This window comes from Coregonus clupeaformis, chromosome 28 (genome assembly GCF_020615455.1).
Source record: "Coregonus clupeaformis isolate EN_2021a chromosome 28, ASM2061545v1, whole genome shotgun sequence".
Lineage (NCBI taxonomy): Eukaryota > Metazoa > Chordata > Actinopteri > Salmoniformes > Salmonidae > Coregonus > Coregonus clupeaformis.
The window spans coordinates 24708889-24735526 of record NC_059219.1 but is presented as its reverse complement, the minus strand read 5'-3'; the positions used below and the strand labels follow the sequence as shown (position 1 = coordinate 24735526).

General features: G+C 46.2%; 1 protein-coding gene across 1 annotated transcript in view; it reads left to right on the top strand.

Annotated features, from left to right (window-relative positions):
* LOC121543416 (staphylococcal nuclease domain-containing protein 1-like) overlaps positions 1 to 26638 on the top strand; it is a 277997-nt gene that overhangs the window by 99495 nt on the left and 151864 nt on the right. The window contains exon 16 of the mRNA XM_041853265.2: positions 2672 to 2781. Coding sequence (XP_041709199.2) covers positions 2672 to 2781 — 110 coding nt within the window. The remainder of the gene's footprint in view (positions 1 to 2671; positions 2782 to 26638) is intronic.

Sequence of the window (26638 nt, the reverse complement as noted above, 5' to 3'; positions counted from 1 at the left end):
GTCTGGGCTGGGGAGGGTTCTGGACTGGGGAGGGGTCTGGACTGGGGAGGGGGTCTGGGCTGGGGAGGGTTCTGGACTGGGGAGGGGTCTGGGCTGGACAGGGTTCTGGGCTGGACAGGGGTCTGGGCTGGACAGGGGTCTGGGCTGGACAGGGGGTCTGGGCTGTGGAGGGGGTCTGGGCTGTGGAGGGGGTCTGGGCTGGGGAGGTTCTGGGCTGGGGAGGGTTCTGGGCTGAGGAGGGTTCTGGACTGGGGAGGGGTCTGGGCTGGGGAGGGGTCTGGGCCCATAGAGTAGCCCAGCACTACCATCTGCCTCAACTAATCAAAGCCTTGGTGATCAGTTGATACGTTTCATTGAAATATTTGTGTTAGTTCTGGTTTGGATTTGATACAGGTTTTATTGTCCTTATGGTGCCTCTGTCTCTCCAATCCTCATCAAGTCCTCTGTCCTAGAGAAAGATATCCCTTAGTGAAAGCAGTTTACTTTAAGCTCTGCTTTCTCTACCTCCCTCTCCCCTCTCTCTCTCTCTCTCTCTCTCTCTCTCTCTCTCTCTTATACAATACCGGCCCAGCCACTCACTCAGTCAATCCCAGGCCAAAACGTTGTCCCTTTCCATGTCTAAAAATACTTGGGATGCGGCTCGACTGAAATTACTTTTTCCTTGCTCCTCGGAGCTGGGTGGAACGCACGCTGGGCAATTTAAATGCTAATCTAGGGACTATTTACTGGCTATTAAGAGGTCATTGAGTCTTCGGCCTCTGCGGGTTCAACGGAAAATATGTTTTTGTTTTGTTAGAGGAGGGAGGGATGAGAATTGTGTTGGTGTGTGTATGTGTGTGTGGGAAATTTTGCTAACGCAGCATTGCTTGTGTGTGTGTGTGTGCGCTGGCCGGTCAGTCAGTGCCAAAATGAGGACCCAATCATCACACACTTGACCCCTTTTCCACCTTTCCATCTCACTATTCTCTAGTCCAATCATGTCGGCCGTGGTTAGCATAAAGACCAATCAGGATTCGGCTTAATAGGAAGCAGGAGCCTCCAGATGGCTAGAAGATGACTCTGAGGCTTTTTGGTCGGGAAGCACCCGGGGATAATGAGGCTGATGTTGCTTTGTTAGCACAATGCTGTTGGGTGTAGTGCCCAGCAGAACCAACAGGCTCTGAGTTACTCTACATCCATCAATGCAACAGGGTGGAGAGAGTTAAGGGGTAGGGGTGTGTGAGAGAGAGAGAGATGCTGCGTGCATTGGATAGAGGGACACAGTGAGTGAATGTGTGATGGAGTTTGCATGGGTGTTGAATTCAATTTAGAGTGTGTATGATTTGCTTGTGTGTAGTTTGCAAAGTTAACTTAGTTTGCATAGATATGAGGGTTCTTGTCAGCAGCAACAGAGGAGGAATGCTGCTTGCTTGTTGGAGAGCCCTGCACCATGCTTGCTCCTCAAGTGTGTGTGTGTGTGTGTGTGTGTGTGTGTTTTGAAGTTCTAAGGGAGAAGACAGGGCTGGTGTCTCCATTGAAGCTCAAGTTGCTTACCACTGAAGGCATCATCCCAGACATCAAAGGTTCCTAGCGAAGCACTATCTACTGTAGCTGCATCGGCCCTGCACTCAGCATATAGAGTATAGCCTAGCCTAGCGCACAGCACTCCTCACCTCACCACTCAGCATATAGAGTATAGCCTAGCCTAGCGCACAGCACTCCTCACCTCACCACTCAGCATATAGAGTATAGCCTAGCCTAGCGCACAGCACTCCTCACCTCACCACTCAGCATATAGAGTATAGCCCTAGCCTAGCGCACAGCACTCCTCACCTCACCACTCAGCATATAGAGTATAGCCTAGCCTAGCGCACAGCACTCCTCACCTCACCACTCAGCATATAGAGTATAGCCTAGCCTAGCGCACAGCACTCCTCACCTCACCACTCAGCATATAGAGTATAGCCTAGCCTAGCGCACAGCACTCCTCAACACACCTCACCTCACCGCCCCTCACCTCACCACCCCTCACCTCACCACCCCACCCCTCAACTCACCACCCCTCACCTCACCACACCACCCCTACTTGCTCACACATTCTCTTTCAAACACACATACACGCTCAGCCCACTCTCTGAGTGGGAGAGATAAGCACGGATCGCCTCACAGCTTTCCTATAAGAAGCCACTCTATAGCCCTCCCTCCCTCCCTCCCATCCTGCCCCTGGCTGTTCTTTTAATCCACTATCCAGTGAAAAGACTCACTGCAGTTGATAGTCATGAATAGCAAGGTCAGCGCCAGGGGATGGCCAAACAAAGGATGAAGCCACCGCCATTGAAGCACAGCAATTTAGAGGTTGTTAACTGTTAACCCAACCCGACCAACGAGGGGGAAAACACTTAGGATTGACCAGCGATGACCAATTATCCATTTAGCTGCAACGATAATGCTCAGCTCCACTAATCTCTAGTGTCACTTCACCTGTCATGGTGGCATCGTTGTATCATAACTGTCCTAACCTTGGGTCGTTACAGGGTTGAAACAAATATGTCAGATTTTGACCCCTGTATCAGTTGTTAGGGGCAACTTCAACTTGTTTGACTGTAAAATTCTAAATGTTGTCTAACCTCAGTTTTTTTTATTGGCTGTTTTGCTGACCCTTGACCCTTGTTCTGTGTTTCTCATTTGCCAGGTATTGAGTGTCCACGCGGCTCCAGGAACATGCCCAGTGGCATGCAGGTGGCTGAGCCCTTCAGCGACGAGGCAATGGCCTTCACCAAGGAGCTGGTACTGCAGAGAGAGGTAAGCGCAATGTCTATTTTGGCTCCAATTTCTTTGATTCCTGTGGTTTTACTTGCGACAGCATGTTTGGCTTGTTCCGTGGTCGGCCATATTGGATCACATTGGACCTCCAGTTTCATTTTGGCTCCTGGCTTTCTTTACTGTGGTTTTTGACGACTCTGGGTGTGTTTGTAAATTCACTCTGGAGTGCCAGAGTGCGCTCTGGGCTCTCGTAAATTCAGAGCGTTGTCAGATTGCACGTTCATAAATTCAGAGCGTTTCACTCTCGGAGGGTTCAGAGCGCACACTGGGCGTAGGTTTGAGTAGGGTTCTTTTGAGCATTCTGACCTCAAAACGGCAGTCAAGCATCCAAACTAACTGGCTAAAGTTGGTTAGCTTGCTAGCAATTGCCGGATACAAATGAGAGAACACCTCACTCTGACCATTTTACTCGCCCTAGCAGAGCTGGTTAGGCTGTTTTCATGTTATCCAGATCATCGGGGACTGTACCTGTGCTGCTGGCACCAATTTAATTACGCTTTTTTGGTGACGTTTACTGACACCACTCATATTCAACGGATGTTTAACGTCCGCAAATTCATCAGTTATCCTGCGCTCTGGCACACTCAGACGAGTGCTCTGAAATCGGAGTAGATAGCCAGAGTGAATTTACGAGTTGCGTGGATTGTTGACCATTTTGGATCATGTTTGACCTCCATTTCGATTCATCTATGGAACTCTGGTGCCTAGTTTCCCTTGGTGAATGCCATTCTAAATTGGCGATAGGAGTTGTTTTGTGTTAACTGTGAACTGAGGCCTGATCTTCCCTCCCCCTCATGTCCTTTTCTGACGGGCCGTGGAGAGACGATTGGGGCCTCCACTCCATCACCTCACCAAATCCATAGAACGTCTCAGTTGAATAATGGCAGAGCAGATAGACCCCCAGATAGGGATCCCCTGTAGCGCAGTTGGTAGAGCATGGCGTTTGCAACGCCAGGGTTGTGGGTTCGTTTCCCACAGGGGGCCAGTATGAAAATGTATGCACTCACTAAAATGTATGCACTCACTAACTGTAAGTCGCTCTGGATAAGAGCGTCTGCTAAATGACTAAAATGTAAAGGTATTAGACCAACCCCTTTCGTACTCTCTGGCAAATGTGGCCTTGTCTCACCCTCCCTCCAGATACTCCTTTTTACAAACTGATTCAAGGTCAGTTTTGTATCTCCCCACTAATAATTAAGGGTATGATTTGGCATGGGTAACCTTATCCTAGATCCAAACTCCCCAGATCTGCCCTTTTCATTTACATTTTTACATTTTAGTCATTTAGCAGACACTCTTATCCAGAGCGACTTACAGTTAGTGAGTGCATACATTTTCATACTGGCCCCCCGTGGGAATTGAACCCACAGCCCTGCCGTTGCAAGCGCCATGCTCTACCAACTGAGCTACAGGGGGGGGCCACACTACTGTGCCTTTTTGTATTGACATGTTAAACAGAAAGCTCCTGAATTAACCGGAGCCCGTTGACGCCAGCTCTAAATCCAAGGACAGCCATCCTACTGTAACTCTCCTCTCCTTTGGACCCTGTTGAAGGGTTCTGCGGGGACGTGTCTGTCCTGCACTCCTTTGTGCCCCTCTAATTGTCATGGAAATGTGGCTCTGAGGCCAAAGGTTTTGGCTGGAGTAGAGCTAAAAAGGGTAGCCTGTGTGGGATGAGCTAGCCAGATTGCTGCGCTAGATTCCCAACTGAAAAGCTTTGGAAGTGGAATTGAGGTTAGCGGGGGGGGGCGTTAGTGATGGCGGCGGGGGGGCGTTAGTGATGGCGGCACAGTCGAACTCGGGCCACTCTGGCTGACAGGGACACACACGTTGTGCATATATATGCATGCCATGCACGAGCACACACATACACCACACACACTGTTATACTCTACACAATATAATAACAATAATAAATAACATATTCCATTTAGCAGACACTTTTTTTTCAAAGTGACTTATAGTAATGTATTGGTGGCCCTGGGAATCGAACCCGTAACCCTGGCGGTGCAAGCGCCATCCTCCACCAAGTGAGCCATGCAGGACCACGCTCACACACACGTTTGCTCGGTCACGCACACCCAAAGGAAACCCCAAATTGTCTTCCTTCTCTCACACAACATGCAGTCCCTCTTGCCCTCTCTTGTCCGTGTGAGTTAGCGTGCTTAGGAGAGCCGTTTAATGAGATCAAACACGGCGTGGGAGACTGCTGCTGCTGCTGCCTTAACCTACTGGCTGTGGCTAATGCACTCTCACTATGCCTAAGCTAACTGTACACAGAGAGAGAGAGAGGGATGGACGGAGGAAGAGAGGGATGGGAAAGAGAGAGGGAGGTAAAGGGGGGAAGAAGGGAGAGATTGAGAGAGAAAGAGAAAAAGAGCGGGGAGAAAAATCCTGTTATCACTCTCTTTCCATCTCTCCATTCCCCATGTCGAAAAATGAGGGCCTTAGTCGAAGTGGCCAGATTACATTTTTTTTCTGCCCCAATCCCCCCAGTGTCACTGCGTTTTAAAACTTCCGCTCCGCTCCAATGGATGTGAATGGAGCCCAGGTGAACTCATTTTAGAACGTTTTCTGACTGAGTGCATTTTATTTTTTCATTTAGTGAATGAGGTTTGATTGAAGCTGCTCTCCAAGCGGTCGACGTTTCAGTGAATGGGGTTTAGTTTAAAGGGAATTCTCGATAGGCATTTCCACCGTTGTTTATATTTTTCGGAATCAGACTGTCAATACCGGTAATTTGAAGTCTTAGCAGGGGTATTCGACTTCAAGGCCTCGCGTTTGCCGAACCGACGGCACGTCAAACATCATTCCTTCTCCTCTGCCCCCCTTCTCTTATTTCTTCCTCCTCCTTTCACCTCCTCTCTCTCCCCCTTCCCTCCTTTGAGGAATTCTGTGTTAGTGCAGGCTTGATATGTTAGGGTCGGCTGATATGTTGGGGTGTCCTCACACTCCTCGTGAGGAGCAGCCATGATTTCTGCCACTATTTTTAAATCTCTCTCTTGCTCTGTCTTGGTGTCTACCTCTCTCTCTTTCTCCCTCCCTCTCCCATCTCTCTGTGTGCAGTCTTAATCTCTGACTGACACTCGCTCCCTCTCCCCATGCGTACTTCTTTAAAATAGCTTGGCAGTATTTCAGGGGAAAGGCATTCAGAAACAGCCCAAATAAGTTCCTCTTTTGATGTTTCCTCCTAGAACCCATATATCTCCTGAGGTATATCGTCGGCAAACATTGTTACATGTTCATTTTCCATCTTTCTCTATTTCATGCCAAGGAGGGTTTTCGTTCACAAAATGTTTGTGCATCGTAATAGATATGAATTGTATTGAGTGCAGAGCATTTGTGTCGAGAGGAACAGGGGAGTGGGAAAACCATGAATCAGAGGTATAGGAAACGTAAGCAAAAAGGAAGATAAGATGGAAGTGGTAAAAGCGATAATATGCTCTTAGGCCTGACTGCAACATAATATTCTCCACTCCATCCCTCCATCACCACTGTCTGTGATAGACAGAATGGGAAAGAACAATGAAAGAGGGAGGAAAGAGGGATTTAATGAGGACTGGATTACAAGTCAATGTGGCTGGTCTGCCTCCCACGCGTGGCTCTGACCTTGTTGTTGTGTGCTGGTCCCACCACCATGTCACAACTGTAATCATCAAACACCCAACGCTGCCAGCTCACTTAGTGAGACAGTTAGTCAGACAGACAGACAGACAGATGGACTGACTGACGGACGGACAAACACACTCGTTAGCCTCTGACCTTCCTCAGTCTCTCCATCCCTCTCTTAGTCTTTCTGTCTTGAAGTTTTTTTTAATTCAAATTCGGTCTTTCACTCGATGGCTTCCCTCCACATCCTATTTCTCTCTTCTTCTCTCTTTCTACCTCTCACCGCATGTACAGTGCCTTTAGAAAGTATTCACATCCCTTGACTTCTTCCACATTTTGTTGTTACAGCCTGAATTTAAAATCGATTAAATTTAGATTTTGTGTCACTGGCCTACACACAATACCCCATAATGTCAAAGTGGAATTATGTTTTTGGAAATGTTTACAAATGTATTAAAAATGAAAAGCTGAAATGTCTTGAGCCAATAAGTTATTCAACAATGTTGTTATGGTAAGCCTAAATAAGTTCAGGAGTAGAAATGTGCTTAACAAGTCACATAATAAGTTGCATGGACTCACTCTGTGTGCAATAATAGTGTTTAACATGATTTTTAAATGACTACCCCATCTCTGTATCCCACACATACAATTATCTGTAAGGTCCATCAATCGAGCAGTGAATTTCAAGCACTGATTCAACCACAAAGACCAGGAAGGTTTTCCAATGCCTCGCAAAGAAGGACACTTATTAGTAAATGCAGACATTGAATATCCCTTTGAGCATGGTGAAGTTATTAATTACACTTTGGATGGTGTATCAATTCACCCATTCACTATACAGGATACAGGCGCCCTTCCTAACTCAGTTGCCGGAGAGGACGGAAACTGCTCAGGGATTTCTCCACAACTAGCATAAATGACAGAGCGAAAAGAAGGAAGCCTGTACAGAATAAAAATATCCTGATGGCAATAAGGCACTAAAGTAATACTGCAAACAATGTGGCAAATAAATGTACTATTTGTCCTGAATACAAAGCATTATGTTTCGGGCAAATCCAACACGACACATCACTGAGTACCACTCTTCATATTTCCAAGCATGGTGGTTGCTGCATGATATTATGGGTATGCTTGTCATTGGCAAGGACTAGGGAGTTTTTTGTTGTTTATAAAAATAAACAAAATAGAGCTAAGCACAGGCAAAATGCAAGAGGATAACTTGGTCCAGTCTGCTTTCAACAGACACTAGGAGACAAATTCACTAAAACACAAGGCCAAACTGGAGTTGCTTACCAAGACGACATTGAATGTTCCCCAGTGGCCTAGTTACAGTTTTCACTTAAATCGGCTTGAAAATCTATGGCAAGACTTTAAAATGGCTGTCTAGCAATGATCAACAACCAACTTGACAGAGTTTGAAGAGTTTTAAAAAGAATAATGGGCAAAAATAGCTCTTAGGGACTTCAAGATATATTAGTTTATTTTTATTTATATATATATATATATATATACATACACACACACACACACACACACACGCACGCACAGTTGAAGTCGGAAGTTTACATACACCTTAGCCAAATACATTTAAACTCAGTTTTCCACAATTCCTGACATTTAATCCTAGTAAAAATTCCCCGTCTAAGGTCAGTTAGGATCCCCACTTTATTTTAAGAATGTGAAATGTCAGAATAATAGTAGAAATAATTATTTATTTCAGCTTTTATTTCTTTCATCACATTCCCAGTGGGTCAGAAGTTTACATACACTCAATTAGTATTTGGTAGCATTGCCTTTAAATTGTTTAACTTGGGTCAAACGTTTCGGGTAGCCTTCCACACGCTTCCCACAATAAGTTGGGTGAATTTTGGCCCATTCCTCCTGACAGAGCTGGTGTAACTGAGTCAGGTTTGTAGGCCTCCTTGCTCGCACACACTTTTTCAGTTCTTCCCACACATTTTCTATAGAATTGAGGTCAGGGCTTTGTGATGGCCTCTCCAATACCTTGACTTTGTTGTCCTTAAGCCATTTTGCCACAACTTTGGAAGTATGCTTGGGGTCATTGTCCATTTGGAAGACCCATTTGCGACCAAGCTTTAACTTCCTGACTGATGTCTTGAGATGTTGCTTCAATATATCCACATAATTTCCCTTCCTCATGATGCCATCTATTTTGTGAAGTGCACCAGTCCCTCCTGCAGCAAAGCACCCCCACAGCATGATGCTGCCACCCCCTTGCTTCACGGTTGGGATGGTGTTCTTCGGCTTGCAAGCAACCCCCTTTTTCCTCCAAATATAACGATGGTCATTATGGCCAAACAGTTCTATTTTTGTTTGATCAGACCAGAGGGCATTTCTCCAAAAAGTACGATCTTTGTCCCCATGTGCAGTTGCAAACCGTAGTCTGGCTTTTTTATGGCGGTTTTGGAGTAGTGGCTTCTTCCTTGCTGAGCGGCCTTTCATGTTATGTCGATATAGGACTCGTTTTACTGTGGATATATATACTTTTGTACCTGTTTCCTCCAGCATCTTCACAAGGTCCTTTGCTGTTGTTCTGGGATTGGTTTGCACTTTTCGCACCAAAGTACGTTCATCTCTAGGAGACAGAACGCGTCTCCTTCCTGAGCGGTATGAAGTCTGCGTGGTCCCATGGTGTTTATACTTGCGTACTATTGTTTGTACAGATGAACGTGGTACCTTCAGGCGTTTGGAAATTGCTCCCAAGGATGAACCAGACTTGTGGATGTCTACAAAACAAATTCTGAGATTTCTTTTGATTTTCCCATGATGTCAAGCAAAGAGGCACTGAGTTTGAAGTTAGGCCTTGAAATACATCCACAGATACACCTCCAATTGACTCAAATGATGTCAATTAGCCTATCAGAAGCTTCTAAAGCCATGACATAATTTCCTGGAATTTTCCAAGCTGTTTAAAGGGACAGTCAACTTAGTGTATGTAAACTTCTGACCCACTTGAATTGTGATACAGTGAATTGTAAGTGAAATAATCTGTCTGTAAAGAATTGTTGGGAAAATTACTTGTGTCATGCACAAAGTAGATGTCCTAACCGACTTGCCAAAACGATAGTTTGTTAACAAGAAATTTGTGGAGTGGTGTAAAAACAAGTTTTAATGACTCCAACCTAAGTGTATGTAAACTTCCGACTTCAACTGTATATATATATATATATATATATATTTTTTTTTAAATCTTATTTTTCTTCCACTTTGACATTACAAAGTATTTTGTGTAGATCGTTGTCAGAAAATGACAATACCATTTTAATCCCACTTGGTAACAGTACAACATGTGGAAAAAGTCAAGGCGTGTGAAGGCACTGTATGTGTGCGCAGTTGATTTCATCACTGCAGTATCTAGTAGGCTATAGTGTATCAGAGCTGAATGAACTCATCAGAGACATCAGGTCACTCTCTCTGGCCCTTCCTGTTCTCACGTCCACCATTGGTCAGTGACAAAACGATCTGAGTTAGATGGACAGCGCCCCCTGTGCCCAGGCTGGCCAACAGGACAGGTGGGCGGGCGTGGGGAGCGATGACTCGTGTGGCTCCCACAGCAACGCGTGCACACACACACACTCACCCACCACAGATGCCACAGATTACAGGGCACAGACTCCCTCGACGCTCCAGAAGCCTTAACGCTATGTCTCTGATTGGGCCCCCCATAGAGTGTATCGGTGGGTTTGTGGGTGTCTGTGATTGGGCCCCACACAGAGTGTCAGTGATTGGGCCCCACACAGAGTGTCAGTGATTGGGCCCCACACAGAGTGTCAGTGGGTTTGTGGGTGTTTTTAGATGTGTGTGGCTAATCGGCAAGCCTTTGATTAGTTGAATCGGGTGTTTTAATGCAGTGCTGGAAAAAAAAGCGTGCACACCCTGTCTGTGGAAGCTTTAAAGAAATTGCTATTCAACAGTATTGGAAATAATACCTTTACCTGCAGAATTATGAAACACCTGCCCAACCCTATAATTTATCCAAGCCATCCACAGGAGGTTGGTGGCACCTTAATTGGGGAGGACGGGCTCGTGGTAATGACCGGAGCAGAATCAGTGGAATGTTATCAAATACATCAAACACATGGTTTCCAGGTGTTTGATGCCATTCCATTTAATCCGTTCCGGCCATTTATTATTAGCCATCCTCCCCTCAGCAGCCTCCTGTGAAGCCCGCCTATATGAGAATCACCTACTATATGCATTTGGAGGTGGTTATGCCTGTTTAACGTTCTCCTGCTCACACACAGTTATGGGCGATGAAGTGCACCCTTCATGTGTTTTGAGCCCTTTAATGTGTGTTTTGCCTCACTCCCCAAGACCATATTGGATTTCTCCTTCGTCTGGCGCTTTGCATTGATTTCCGTTCACGTCTGAATTATTTGGCGTGAGTCAGATTACACAATTGCCGTGCTTCCATCTCTCTCTCTCTCCTCCTGTCTCCCTCTCTCTATCTCGCGCGTTCCATCTCTTTGTGTGTATATTCACATGTTCATTTGTATGCACAGTCATGTCTCGGTGAGCTTACATGCTTGTGCTGATATAGCGATATAGTGTGTGTGTGTGTGTCTAGTTGAATAATAAATGGTGTGTTTTACAGGCCAGACAGACTCGGGACACTGAGAATTCTCCCCCTGGGGACAGTTTGTGTGTAGGGTCTTTAAAACTTTAAACCACCAATACTATTCTCATTATCATTTCCTTATATGGTTTATATAGAATATATGGATGTCTTCTGCCATCCACTACTTTTATTCAAAACTGTTTTACTTTATTAATATTTATTTTTATTTATTATGCATTTCATGCCCATATGGTTTATTGAGTTAAATTCAAGCAGCGGAACATTGCTTCTGCACTAGGCGACAACCATGAACGCGCCCGGTAACCTACACTTACCTAGTGACAGTGTGTGAGAGATGGCGTTATCCTTGGCCCTCTTTAATAGTAGTGAGTTATAGGATGGAGGTGAAAGAAATGGCCCCCATAAATTCCTCTACGCCACGGCAGAGAGAGATGGAGGGAACGAGGGAGAAGTGAGAAAGAGGCTTTATCATCCCCATACGTTTATGAGTGTGACCTTGTGTGTGTGTGTGGAAGAAAACGATAATACAACTTGACCCTCCGTTCTGATGAGCCCCACGGTACTTCATTCACCCTGGTTCTCTGAAGGCTCCCACACACACACTCTCACCTATGGGCTTAAGAATGGAAGATCTATACACACATGACTGTAAGTCGCTTTGGATAAAAGCGTCTGCTAAATGGCTATTATACTGTGTGTATGTATGTGTATATATATATATATATTTGATGGAAGGGGAGCAGCCATTTTGATCGTGATAGATCAGGGTTGTGTGTGTGTGTGTGTGTGTGTGTGTGTGCGTTGATGCGAATAGACCGCCTATAATTAGCTAGATTAGCTCTGCTCTATGACCTTTCATGATGCATGATGTGTTATGACTGGTCACGCTGTTCTTACCTCCGCGCGTGCACACACACACACACACACACACACACACACACACACACACACACACACACACACACACACACACACACACACACACACACACACACACACACACACACACACACACACACAGTGGAGGGACAGAGAGGGTGTGTGTGTGTCCCTATCCCCTGCTGTGAGTCTGGGCCCGGCGGGCGGTGCTGCTATGCTAAAGGGACTAGCTGTAGCTGAATCATCTTCATCTGTTTTACCCTTCATGTCAAGGGCACTGAACCATGAAAGACATCAATGATGTGAATAATATATGTTCTGGTGCAGGTAGATCGCTCACTTTCTCTCCATCTCTCTCTCCTTCTCTCTATCGCTCTCTACTTCTCTCTATCACTCTACTTCTCTCTCTACTTCTCTCTACTTCTCTATCGTTCTAATTCTCTCGACTTTTCTCCATCTCTCCTCTCTATCGCCCTCTACTTCTCTACTTCTCTATCGCTCCACTTCCCCATCTCTCTCGCTCTTTAACTGCGGGTTCATAGATTTTCAGTTTACGACAGAGGACATAGATAGATGGAGAGATGGTCAAGAGAGGGAGACGCAGGTAGGCAGGCAGGCAGGAACACACACACACAAAGAGCCACGTGGTGAGAAGGTAGGAGTCCACATTTTCCTTCTCTCCCTCCTCTTTGTGTGTCTCTGCAGACAGCAGTTATCTCAGTGAACCTGTGCACCAGTGTGATTCAACTGGCCTATTTAGAAGATCCAGTCGGTCAAACACTCCCCCTGTTCTCCTCCTCCTCGTCCTCTCTTCTTTCGCTCTGCGGTCTGCACCAGCCTTTTGTGTTGCTGTCCACTCCTGTGGGCCCACTGACTTTCATTCTCTCTCTTCTCTCTCTTGCTTCTATTTTGGTCTTTCTCGCCTTTCTATCTCCTGTTTTCCTTCTCCCTGTCTCTCCGTCTCTCTCTGTGTCTCTCTCTCTTTCTCTTTCTCTCTCTCTCTCTCCCTCTGTCTCTCTCTCCCTCTCTCTCTCTCTCTCTCTCTCTCTCTCTCTCCTGTCTCTCTCTCTCTCGCTGTCTCTCTCGCTCTCGCTGTCTCTCTCGCTCTCGCTGTCTCTCTCGCTCTCTCTCTCTCTCTGTGTCTCTCTCGCTCTCTCTGTGTGTCTCCGTCTCTCTCTGTCTGTGTCTCTGTGTCTCTCTCTGTCTCTCTCTCTCTCTCTCTCTGTGTGTGCTGGCTGTAGGAGTTGGACAGTGTGTTGCTAAGTGACTGGGTTGAGTGGGGCCGCTGCTGGGGCCCTTATAGAACGAGCTTGTTATCAAGAGCCTTTTTGTCTCCCTCCCTTTTCTTTCTTTTATTCTCTTGCTCTCGTTTGTCAGGTTGTTCCTCTATTTCTTGTGGTATATTCGCTCCCTCCATCTAGTTTCTCTGCTAATACAGTCTGAGGTGATTTTATTAAGACATGGTAGTAGGCGTTGTAGACAGTGGTTGGTTGTGTGTGTGTGTGTGTGTGTGTGTGTGTGTGTGTGGTCAAATCATGGCGTCAGTGATCTTCAGGTCAGAAAGTCGGAGCTCTAGAAAGATGCCAGTTTCCGACTTGGAGTTGGATGACCTTTCCAAAAGATTTTTCCCAGTCTGATCTTTTTTTTTTCTTTCTTAGAGTTCCCAGTTGTCTTGAACGCACTGAAGTCTGAAGTCGTAGATTAACCAGTTCCCAGTTGTTTTGAACACAGCATTAGTCACACCTCATCTGCCTCATGCACACATTCATGTTGTTCCTATGACCAGAGAAAGTGAAATATTCCTCTATATGAAAATAGACCTGATGAGCTGCTAATAATAATACAAATGCAGGGCTATTGATACACTAGGCTCCTCATTTATTTCAGCTGCAGCGCGACTGGAAGTAGGGAGAAGCATGTTTATGTTTCCCTAGAAGCTGTAGGCACGGTGATTTGAGCTATCCGATTGGCCAGCGCAGTAGGCACACTCGATTTAGCCACAGATCTCCCGGTCCGCCGGATAGGCAGAATTAGTTTTTTCAGACAAATTAAATGGTTAATAATGGGAACACTTTGCCTATCAAGTGCACCTACCTCCAACAGCGCAGCATGCCTTTATGCCATTTATCGTTGGCTTTTCTACAGAAATGTTTGGTGATCGACTAGGAATGACTTGAAGATCGACCACTGATGTACACAATGTACTATTAAACATAATGTACTAGAATGTTCTTACCTCTCTTGTTTGTGTCCTTGTGTGTGTAAGCAATCTTTTCTGTACATTACAGTATGATAGTGTCTTCTGCATCTTGTCCACAGATGCCTGACCCTCTTTATTTTTTGCTCTCTCGCTCCAGCCTCCAGGTGCTAACAGTGAGGGCCCAGCATGTCCTTCCAAAACCATCAAATGCCCTTCCACACACACACACACACACACACACACACACACACACACACACACACACGCAGGGTTATCATGGCTTTTCTTAGTTGTCTTATTTAACCTTTAATGAGCCTTTGACTCAGCTAACGTGGTCCTCTGTAGCTCAATTGGTAGAGCATGGCACTTGTAACGCCAGGGTAGTGGGTTCGATCCCCGGGACCATCCATACCTAAAAATGTATGCACACATGACTGTAAGTCGCTTTGGATAAAAGCGTCTGCTAAATGGCTTATTATTATTATTATATTATTACCTTTAATTGAACCTTTATTTTACCAGGAAATCATAATTGTTTAAATGTCTTTACTCTAATCACCTGTCCCGGACGCTTTGTTGGGTGCCGTACCTACACACTCAACTAGCATGCACCCTCTCTCCACCGAGGTCAATCTCATCAGTGCAGTGCTATTGATCGGGAGTGATCGTAACAACAATGTTGTGTGTAGGCAGGGGCCTCTGCTACGTGTGTGTGACCTTTACTAAGCAGGGCCCATAGGAGCACCACACACACTCACCTCTGAAGTATGGATGGACTTCCTTCCTCTTTCTTTTCCTCCCTCCCTCCGTCCTCCTCCTTTTTTCTTACTTTTTCATTCGCTCTCCACCTTTGACGCCCTAACTTTTTACCTTTTGCCTTTCTCTCTCTCGCTCTCCTTTCTCTCTCGCTCTCCTTTCTCTCTCTCTCTCCTTTCTCTCTCTCTCTTCTCTCTCTCTCTCTCTCTCTCTCTCTCTCTCCTTTCTCGCTCTCTCTCTCTCTCTCCTTTCCTCATTATTTTTATTTTATCCTCCCCTATCCCTCCTCCTCTCCTCTGGTTAAAGGCAGTCGTCAGCACTTCTGCTTGCGGCCCCTGGATGACACGTGTGATTAGGGTGATAATTGTAGTAATTGTTGAGGGAATAAAACACTACCATCACTCTGCTGTATTATATATTCTACCCTCTGCTTCTTCCTGCTCCTCTTTCTCTCCTCCTCTTTCTCTCCATCAATCTCTTTTTTCTCTCTACAGTCTTTCTCTAGTCCCTCTATCTCTACCTCTCTCTTTCTTTACCTCTCTCTACCGCTCCCTCTCTTTCTCTACCTCCACACTCCCTCCCACTCATTCTCTTAATATTACACCCTACTCAGCGTTAGTGGGGCGCAATCTTTTAATCGATGCTATCGAATTGCCTTGTTGTGGCAAGAACTTTTGGCTTGTTGTCTTATTGTGGAAACTTTGTTTTTGTACGAACAAGAGTAAAGCATTGGCTGATAGGTCCCTGAATAGCATGCCACTGGTGCTTACACAGCTTACAGGGGACTCGTTTGGGCTCAAATAAGCTAGTAGCATATATTTATGCGTTTTCTTTGCAAATATAATTTGCTGTGTGTTGTCTTTTTCATCTGTGTATGTGGGTTTCAGGGTTTCTGTTAGCCAGTAATAGCTGGCTTTTGGCCTTAAAACAAATTGAAAATAATTTAAAAGCCGATAAATAAAATTTGCACCGGCCTATTGTCCCGGGAGAAGAAAATAAATCCTGTTGCGAAATAATGCTTTTTAGCCTATTCATTGATGGAAATACCAGTTGATGGAAATACATTAGACCGGTCATGCTTATCGGTCAATGGGTTAATTCGCATACTATTCGTTATGGATCTTATTTATCACACGTGCACAGCATACAGATAGAGTATTTTAGCGGAACATCTGTTAGACATTGATTTTATAAGGCCAATCATTGCTCAACAATTCTAAATGCAATCGTGTGATACATAATTTTTTTGTGGACAACCATTAAAAATAGCTATTGTTTTTATTTCTCAACTGGTAATTGAAGCGCGCTTCCCATTCGCCTTTCAAATGTATAGGCAACAGAAGGCAGGCTTCATCAGCGTGTCACAACACTTTGCAGTGAGCTGGAGGCAGTAAGCGTTTGGAAAACCTATAGCTACTTAATTGTTTTACTACATATTACGAGGCATGTTTTGCTTTGCTTCAATGTAGCCTAGGCAGAATCCAACCATATCCGTGGAGGCAATTATTTTATACAGACTTCCATATGCCATTGAAACCAGTAGCCTATTTCTCTCGTGTTTTATTGGTTTTCAACTTTCTTTCATTGGCCAAAATTATATAGCCTAATTAGCCAACTCCTGTCTATATAGAAATAAATAAAATAATTCAAAATAGGCTACTAAAACATGATTTGGCCACAGAGGATCATTAGCTTCCCCTAGCCTTAAAAACAAGTTGTGGATTGTTTTAAATCATATTGCCTACAGTCGGAAGGAAAAGCAGCGTGTGCAATTTGGGCAGCGCCCGCTGCGAATACCAAATAGATGATTGTTGAGTTGCGACTGTCAGTGAAAAGCAGAGGCCCAGCCAGGCTTAGAACAATATTTTAAAATTATATTGCAGGAAAGCAAATGGCTGTTGCTGTAAAAAGACAATGAAAAGACTCTAATCTGTCTTTTAGTTATCAAAATTCTCAACTTGAGTGAACAACAGTCGGGCTATAGCCTATCTTATTGGCCCCAGCGGAGAGCATCGACCACATCCCCAGTCAGTGCCCTCTGCGTATATCCACTCTTTATCATTGTTGGGTCAGTGCCCTCTGCGTGTATCCACTCTTTATCATTGTTGGGTCAGTGCCCTCTGCGTATATCCACTCTTTATCATTGTTGGGTCAGTGCCCTCTGCGTGTATCCACTCTTTATCATTGTTGGGTCAGTGCCCTCTGCGTATATCCACTCTTTATCATTGTTGGGTCAGTGCCCTCTGCGTGTATCCACTCTTTATCATTGTTGGGTCAGTGCCCTCTGCGTATATCCACTCTTTATCATTGTTGGGTCAGTGCCCTCTGCGTATATCCACTCTTTATCATTGTTGGGTCAGTGCCCTCTGCGTATATCCACTCTTTATCATTGTTGGGTCAGTGCCCTCGTGCGTATCCACTCTTTATCATTGTTGGGTCAGTGCCCTCTGCGATATCCACTCTTTATCATTGTTGGGTCAGTGCACTCTGCGTGTATCCACTCTTTATCATTGTTGGGTCAGTGCCCTCTGCGTATATCCACTCTTTATCATTGTTGGGTCAGTGCCCTCTGCGTATATCCACTCTTTATCATTGTTGGGTCAGTGCCCTCTGCGTGTATCCACTCTTTATCATTGTTGGGTCAGTGCCCTCTGCGTATATCCACTCTTTATCATTGTTGGGTCAGTGCCCTCTGCGTGTATCCACTCTTTATCATTGTTGGGTCAGTGCCCTCTGCGTGTATCCACTCTTTATCATTGTTGGGTCAGTGCCCTCTGCGTGTATCCACTCTTTATCATTGTTGGGTCAGTGCCCTCTGCGTATATCCACTCTTTATCATTGTTGGGTCAGTGCCCTCTGCGTGTATCCACTCTTTATCATTGTTGGGTCAGTGCCCTCTGCGTGTATCCACTCTTTATCATTGTTGGGTCAGTGCCCTCTGCGTGTATCCACTCTTTATCATTGTTGGGTCAGTGCCCTCTGCGTGTATCCACTCTTTATCATTGTTGGGTCAGTGCCACTTAAGCTGATTACTGGACCATCATATCCTCCTCCAGTTTATTCTTTTTGTGTCTCCCCTTCTCGTAGGCCTATTACATGGACAACATATGTTTTATTGATTGTTTACAGTGTCAGCAGAGTAGGCTACCCTGTCATTTGTCATATTAAAAAAGATTCTGCTAATGTCTCCAGTCATATAAAGTGTAGTAGAATTGCATGAAGTGTTGTTTTCCCATGCAAAGAAAGAAGAAACGTATCTGATATAGCCTATAGCCAGGCCTCTTCACACGCTCAGCCATGTGTTGCATTGAATGGTCTTTTCAAGCAGTGATTGAGTTATATTATTAGCCTAAATTATGACTATCCAATCTACTCATCACATTAGGAAAAGTAGGCCATCTTACGTAACTCTGCAAATGTGATGCATGAAATGCTTTATTATAAAGGTGCATTTTTATGGTAAATGTTCTTCCCCAAACTTGAAACTCACGCTCTGCCTATGCATAGGCTAGTGATTTTGCTGTTCGTTACACGTCTTGTTGGCTGAGGAAAACCATAATCTAAATGTGATTTCTGTCATTCTGAGCACCGTGGGTGGACGCCCTAATCAGGTTATGCACCCGATGCATATGGGTCTGGTACATTTCTCAAATGTCCGGTAAATTAAAAATGATGCAGGTCAAATGTTCGGCGCTACATTTTCCTAACCGAAACCCTGGTAAGTGTGTGTTTGATTCGCCGTTGCTCCCTTCTTTGTAGAATGGCCAATGTTCCCATGACAACAGTGGTTGTTGTATGCCGGGGTGATCCTGGCGAAGGCATAAACAGGCTGCTACACACACACTGAGGACAGCTGTCATCCTGAAAACGGCCAACCTCCCTCTCTCCTCTCACCCTTTATTTTTCTCATTTTGCAGACGCTCTTATCCAGAGCGACTTACAGTTAGTGAGTGCATTCATTTTTCATACTGGCCCCCCGTGGGAATCAAACCCACAACCCTGGTGTTGCAAGCGCCATGCTCTACCAACTGAGCTACAGGAGGGCCCCCCCCCCCTCGCTCTCTCTCTCTCCCTCCATTCCCCTCTCTCTCCCTCCATTCCCCTCTCTCTCTCTCTCTCTCTCTCTCTCTCTCTCTCTCTCTCTCTCTCTCTCTCTCTCTCCATCCCCCTCTCTCTCTCTCTCTCCATCCCCCTCTCTCTCTCTCTGTGTTGACACCGAGCCAGGGCTCCCATGTTGGCAGTGCTAGAGGAGAGATCCCACTCTCCTCTCTTTTCTCACTTCCTGCTGGGCACACACAATCTCACAGCAATGTTTTCTGTCTTACCACCTGCGCCGATACCCGTTTCACATCAACCCGTGTGTCTGTCGTACGCTTATTGAGTCGTCAAACGCCTGGCTGACTGGCTCCTACCGCATTGAGGTCACAGGCCCAGTCCCGACCCCTCTCTTCTCTCTCCTCTGCCGTCAGACACACACCTTTGTAGAAGAGTGCGTGTCAGTTCTGTCAGGCAGTCTGTCAGCTTGATCAGACAGTGTGTGTGAGCCTTTCAATGAGCGTGTCCTCTCCCATAGGAATCAGCTGCGGCAGAAAGTTCTCTTTTAAAGAGCGTGACTAAAAGAGAGAGAGAGGGAGTAATCCCATGCCAGCTTACCCCAGCACAATGTCTGACCTCTCCAGGCTGCTCCAGGACACGCCAGGTCCCCCGCACCCCAGAGAAAGGCCTCTGATCTCAACCTCAGCGTCAGCAATCCCCCCTTCTCTCCTCCACCTCTTCTCCTGGTCTCCAAGGAGAGCCTGAGCTCAAAGAGAAGGACAAGCCACAGAGCCAGCCAGGCAGAATCCTTTACAAGGCAGGGAGATCTGACTAGCATGAATAGAGGACAATCATCTGACAGGGCCTAGAGAGAAAGAATAGGCTAGAAGAGAGATGTGTGTGTCTAACCCCAAGGTTACAAAAAATGGTGTGTCTCAACCCAAATGGGCAGTAGCTTTTATACACTGTTATATAGTCAGATAATCGATCCCACTCTAAGTTCACAAGATCTAGGCTACACATCTTCCATACAGTCCTCCCCTTGTCTCTAAGTGCTATCAGTGGAGATATGACCCACACTCAAGCTAAATATTCACATGCATATGTGTAAACCCGTTATTTTATATACACACTGTTATAGATGCACACGTCACACACACAAATTGCACACTCCTCCCCTCTGTGACATTTGCAGAGATGTGTAGAGTATTTGGTGCCTGTGTTGCTACTTATCCCCATGGATATTTTAATAAGAAGGCTACCAATGCACAATCACATGATCTGACATACACACTTTCATAGATACACATTTTACTCACTCACACACACACACACACACACACACACACACACACACAGACCTTCTCTGTAAGACTGTGTTACCTCTCTACAGAGTGTGTGAGTACACCACATACAGATGATGACTGTTGTTAAAGGCTGTTTGTTAACACCGCAGACAGATGAAGACTGTTATTAAAGGCTGTTTAACACCAGAGACAGTGTGCTCCTGCTGTCTCCAGACAGACACTCGATGACTGTTGTTCATTAAAGCCTGCCCAGCTGAGTGCCAGGGTAATGGCCATGTCGTTTGGCCACTTAGCTGGGAGATAGAGGCACAGTGGAGATGGATTTACAAGATGGGGTGGCTGAGCGAGGGGGAGAAGAGATATTGGGTGGGTGGGGGGGTGTGTGTGTATGGTTATTCGTTTAGGTCTGGCAGAGAAAGATGAGCTGCATACTGATCAATACGTTATAGTAGCAGATGTCAGTGTTCTTGATTAGAGAAGGGGCCTATGTGCGTGTACGTGACTCTCTCTCCCAGTGAATCCAGAAGGAAAGGCCATCAAATGTAATTGGCAAAAGGGAAAGCATAAGGTTGTTGACTAAGATGACACACTCTCCCCGTGTTGTACGCCACACCACTCCTCTCCTCCCCATGATGACCAGGAGGCCATTTTGGTGTGTGTGTGTGTGTCACTTGAACACAGACACACACTCGTACACACTTCTACCTGTATTCTTCTGTATGAATGTCAGTGTAGTCAGACAAACCCACGCGCGCGCACACACACACACACACACACACACACACACACACACACACCTGTTGTTCCCTGGTGTTGTCCCCTTCCTCTGTCACCCACATCAGTGTCCTGATTATTGTAAAAATTACCCCATAAAAATATATAGAGTGAAAATATTCCTTCTCCTGCTGCTGACGTTTGTGCTCAATTACCCTGATGGTCACATTAAGATGGGAGCATGCATTACCCCTCTTGCCAGCCAGCCAGCCTGCTACCACAACCTCTACTGCCTTGCTGAAATGGAGCTTATTCACGCCTCGTACGGATGTTCAACAGCGTCTTCGGTGTGGTTGGGGTGGAGGAGAGAGTTGGGGGTGCAGACCAATCGAAACAGCAGCATTACTGTCCATTGTGATTAGCCTTAAAGCAATGGCTGGGCCTGTGATATGTCTTAGAGTTGTGCCACAGATTGTTTTGCTGTGTAGTAAGATAGTAAATCAAGTACACCATATAGGCTGTGAAATACTGGTTTTGTGTACAGTATCTGGAACATGAAACCTCAGAGACATATTGTCTATTGGCCTCTGCAGTTGGCTGGTACACAGTGGTAGACACGACGCAGACATTGCACTACACACATACACACTACACACAGGTGTCGATTCACAACATATTGTTCCTCTGTCCCTCAGTGCAAGTTGCCGTTTTGGCTGCGAGATGACACACACACACACACACACACACACACACACACACACACACACACACACACACACACAGACAGCCACTCTATACACACTCTTCACAGAGAGAGAGAGTTATCTCCTGAAACAATGCTTATGAAGCCATACTAGATGTAGTACTGTGATCTAACAGTTTGTTCCGGCGCTGCCAGCAGAGTAGGAGGCTAGGTCTTGGCCAAGTCGTCTGATGTAACCTCCTCTGCTCTCTCCCCACTGCCAGGGAAAGAGTGGCTCCCCTAGCCGTACTTTGACTTGACTCTCTCCCATGTACACGTTGTACACAGCTGAAAGAGTTTGGTAGGTGAATGAAGCTTTCTGGCCCATTGCTTTCACCTGTCCTGCATGTTCATCTCAGTTCAGATGCAGTACCTTTACAGCATCTTCATCCTCACCTTATTTATTGTTCGTACTAGTATCTGCCCAGGGTGACTTACCCTGAGGAATCACAGTGGATGCTACAATGATGATCCCATGTTTCATGAGCTGAGATAAAAGATCCCAGAAATGTTACAAATGTGCACACATTTGTTTACATCCCTGTTAGTATTTGATCCTTTGTCAAGATAATCCATCTACCTGACCGGTGTGGCATATCAAGAAGCTGATTAAACAGCATGATCATTACACAGGTGCACCTTGTGCTGGGGACAATAAAAGGCCACAGTTTTGTCACACAACACAATTCCACAGATGTCTCAAGTTTTGAGGGAGCGTGCAATTAGCAGGCTGCAGGAATATCCACCAGAGCTGTTGCCAGAGAATTGGGCTGGCTCGCCAGTGGGTGGGCCTATGCCCTCCCAGGCCCACCCATGTCTGCGGCCCTGCCTAGTCATGTGAAATCCATAGATTAGGGCCTAATTTATTTATTTCAAATGACTGATTTCCTTATATGAACTATCTCAGCAAAATCTTTAGCATGTTGCGTTTATATTTTTGTTCAGTATACTCATTTTTGGACCTAGTATATTTCTCATGTTTATCCCAAAGCATTGTCTCTCACCACATGCCACTGTTTTTTCCGACTCCTCCTCCATGGGTCTCCCCTCAATCTCCCCACTGTAGCTCCTCCGCTGCAGTCGGCAGATTCACGACCCGTCTCCTCCCATAGTCACAGGTAAACCATCCATCATGAAACCTTCTAGTGGCAGGAACAACCGTTTGTGGAGTGTTTGGAAGTTTAGGGTCAGAAGCAATATGATATGCTACATCAAATTAAAAGGATTGGCAGCACTCCAGCTAGTAGAAAACAATTGGAGATGGTTGTGTTGGTATTTCAAGGAATCGTATAGAATACAGTTAAATGGCTAATTGACCTAATTTGCTGCTTATGTTACAATACACACTAGAAACAGTGTACAGGTTCAAACACACTTCCAAACACAGCACATCAGAGCTCTCCCTCGTTGTGTGTGTATGGAAATAACCAAAGACATGGGGGATGTCAGAAAGCCCCCCGCTGTAATGAGAAAAGACAAAGGGCTATTAAAATGGTGCAGTTCTATCAAAGAATACCTTGACTGTTGTTTTAAGACACACACGCACAACAGATTTAATGTTCCCATCACCCTCCTATTTAATTAGACGGTCACAGACGGATAGAGAGAACGAGGGAGCGATAGAGCAAGAGAGGCGTGTTGTCTAATTAGTAGTGCCCCTACAGGGGGAGTATACGTTCCTCTCTCTAATCTTAGCTGGGGAGACGAGGCCGCCACAGCTCTGAACAGCAGGAGCTTTTCCACCTCCTTCCAGGTCTCTCAGTTACACTCAGTGGGATTCTTTTAAAGAATCAGTATTTGCTATTGGTATTTATTATGCATTTTGATGCTCACTCTCACCTGCTCAAGTCGCTCAGTGGGTAAGAGTGCAGGGTTGGTAACACCAGGGTTTCCATTATTTTGACAGTTAACTGTAAATTGAGTTAATGTCTTGGCTCGGAATTGCTTTGAATAAGTGTCCTGAATAGCCGTGATAGTTCTGTATTATTACACTCTCCCGCTGGGATTGGGGGTCTTATCCAGAATCACTTCCTGACTCCAGTCTTTGCTGAACAGGCTGATTTGTGTTTGATGTAGCCAGAGAGAGAGGTGGTGGTGTGTTAGACTGACGCAAGGTCACCTTAAATCCTCTCACACTGTCAGGCCTACATCTCACGTGTACACACACACACACACACACACACACACACAAACACTGTTAGAATGCCCTTCACTGGGGTTAAATCCCCTCGGAGACATTGGAAAAGAACATCAGGCTCCCACACTGATCTTTACAACTAGTCTGTAACTAATCTAAACACACTGCGCATTTGGACCTAGGAACGCTAACGTGCTCTTTCTTTAATCCTACTATTAGTGTGTTGCTGCATTCTTAACTCTCTATTTTTCAGTAGTAAACGCTCGCTCGCAGCACTTTTTAGCAGTAATCTGCAAGTGCGTATGTTTGCTGTTCCGAGTGCTTTATAGTCAAAGTTCACACTGACAATTTATTGGCCTTCCGAATTAGAAAACATGAAAGCCTGCAATTATTACATATAGACATTTATATTCTCCTGGCTCACACACACAGTTAAAATGAAGTATTAGCTGTATTTTAAATGGGCAGTTTTCAAGGCAGCATTTATTTGGGGTTCATTAAAACTAGGAACTGGGACCGTCGCCTAGGCCCTGCTCATAAAAGCTTGCCTGTGAATCTCCGATAAGCACTCTACTTGCTATATCTTAATATATTGGATCGGAATCCATATTTTTACCACATTTACATTAAGTAGTTATGCACAGTGCAATAGCTTTCTAAATGGTCCCACTAAATAATAAGAGCAGATAACTGTGAGAGAGAGAGAAAAAATACTCAATTTCCCATGTTGCAGTGGTTTAGTACATCACAGGCTGCTGCAGAGAGGTTTCATATTGATCCTGGAAGACTACAGCGACAGCTGACCCCATTGAACTATTGCTGTTGGAGTGGTAGAGACACACACACACACTGCAGTGCGTCATATAAAGCCTACAGATGATCACACAGGTTTCTATTTCAAAGCCATACTCAATTTTTTTCCTCTTCAACCCCCCCACCCCTCTCTCTCTCTCTCGCACTCTCTCTCTCGCGCTCTCTCTCTCTCGTGCCCTCTCTCTCGCGCTCTCTCTCTCGCGCTCTCTCTCTCTCGTGCCCTCTCTCTCGCGCTCTCTCTCTCTCGTGCTCTCTCTCGCGCTCTCTCTCTCGCGCTCTCTCTGTGTTTTTTCCTCCTTGCGCTCTCTCTGTGTTTTTTCCTCCTTGCATGAAGCACTGTGCTGATTCTTCCCTAACTTTGACACACTGAATCAGAATACCTTTTATAACACTCCGACTTAATTAGCTACCTTGTTAAAAAATACATCTCTCCTCTTAGCACGCGGACTTAAGTAGCTACCTTGTTACATTTTTTCGCTCCTCTTAGCACGCCGACTTTGATGTAGATTGCTAGCGCTGTAGGAGCCGCTCTGTCATGTGAGCTCCCCACCGCTCCAAATTTAAACACTGCTCCAAATGACCTAGAGTCCAAGACTCTCTGCTTCAGAAACCCCCAGCCCTGGTGGGTCGTGTTTAAAACGTGTGTAGCTACCAAGGGGGGCCTTCTCTTTCCCAGTCGCTCTACTGCTCTCTCTCTCTCTCTCTTTCTTGCTCCTCCACCCCTCTTTCTCTCTGCTTCCTAAATGACGTGGTGAAATGGATGGCCCTGCAGAACGGCAGCAGTAGCACTAGCAGCAGTAGCACGGTGGTGGCGGAGGCAGCAGTAGCACTAGCAGCAGTAGCACGGTGGTGGCGGAGGCAGCAGTAGCACTAGCAGCAGTAGCACGGTGGTGGCGGAGGCAGCAGTAGCACGGTGGTGGCGGAGGCAGCAGTAGCACTAGCAGCAGTAGCACGGTGGTGGCGGAGGCAGCAGTAGCACGGTGGTGGCGGAGGCAGCAGTAGCACTAGCAGCAGTAGCACGGTGGTGGCGGAGGCAGCAGTAGCACGGTGGTGGCGGAGGCAGCAGTAGCACTAGCAGCAGTAGCACGGTGGTGGCGGAGGCAGCAGTAGCACTAGCAGCAGTAGCACGGTGGTGGCGGAGGCAGCAGTAGCACTAGCAGCAGTAGCACGGTGGTGGCGGAGGCAGCAGTAGCACGGTGGTGGCGGAGGCAGCAGTAGCACGGTGGTGGCGGAGGCAGCAGTAGGACGGTGGTGGCGGAGGCAGCAGTAGGACGGTGGTGGCGGAGGCAGCAGTAGCGCTAGCAGCAGTAGCACGGTGGTGGCGGAGGCAGCAGTAGCACGGTGGTGGCGGAGGCAGCAGTAGCACTAGCAGCAGTAGCACGGTGGTGGCGGAGGCAGCAGTAGCACGGTGGTGGCGGAGGCAGCAGTAGGACGGTGGTGGCGGAGGCAGCAGTAGCACGGTGGTGGCGGAGGCAGCAGTAGCACGGTGGTGGCGGAGGCAGCAGTAGCGCTAGCAGCAGTAGCACGGTGGTGGCGGAGGCAGCAGTAGCACTAGCAGCAGTAGCACGGTGGTGGCGGAGGCAGCAGTAGCGCTAGCAGCAGTAGCACGGTGGCAGTGGAAAATCCATTCTGCTATAGCAGGGGGCACAGTGGAGATCCATGCTAATGTGGTACAAGGAGAACGGAGGGGGAGTGCAGAGGCAAATTCATTGTAGATTACGGAATTAAGTGTGTGTGTGAGAGAGAGAGACGCGTGTGTGTATTGCTGACTAATGTGGTCCTCTGTAGCTCAATTGGTAGAGCAAGGCGCTTGTAACGCCAGGGTAGTGGGTTCGATCCCCGGGACCACCATACGTACAAATGTATGCACACATGACTGTAAGTCGCTTTGGATAAAAGTGTCTGCTAAATGGCATATTATTTATATTATATTTAATAATATGTAGTTGACAGGTTGTGTTTGTGTGTGTGCAGTGTGTACTGTAGTTGATTGTATATACTGTAGTTGATTGTGTGTGTGCAGTGTGTACTGTAGTTGATTGTG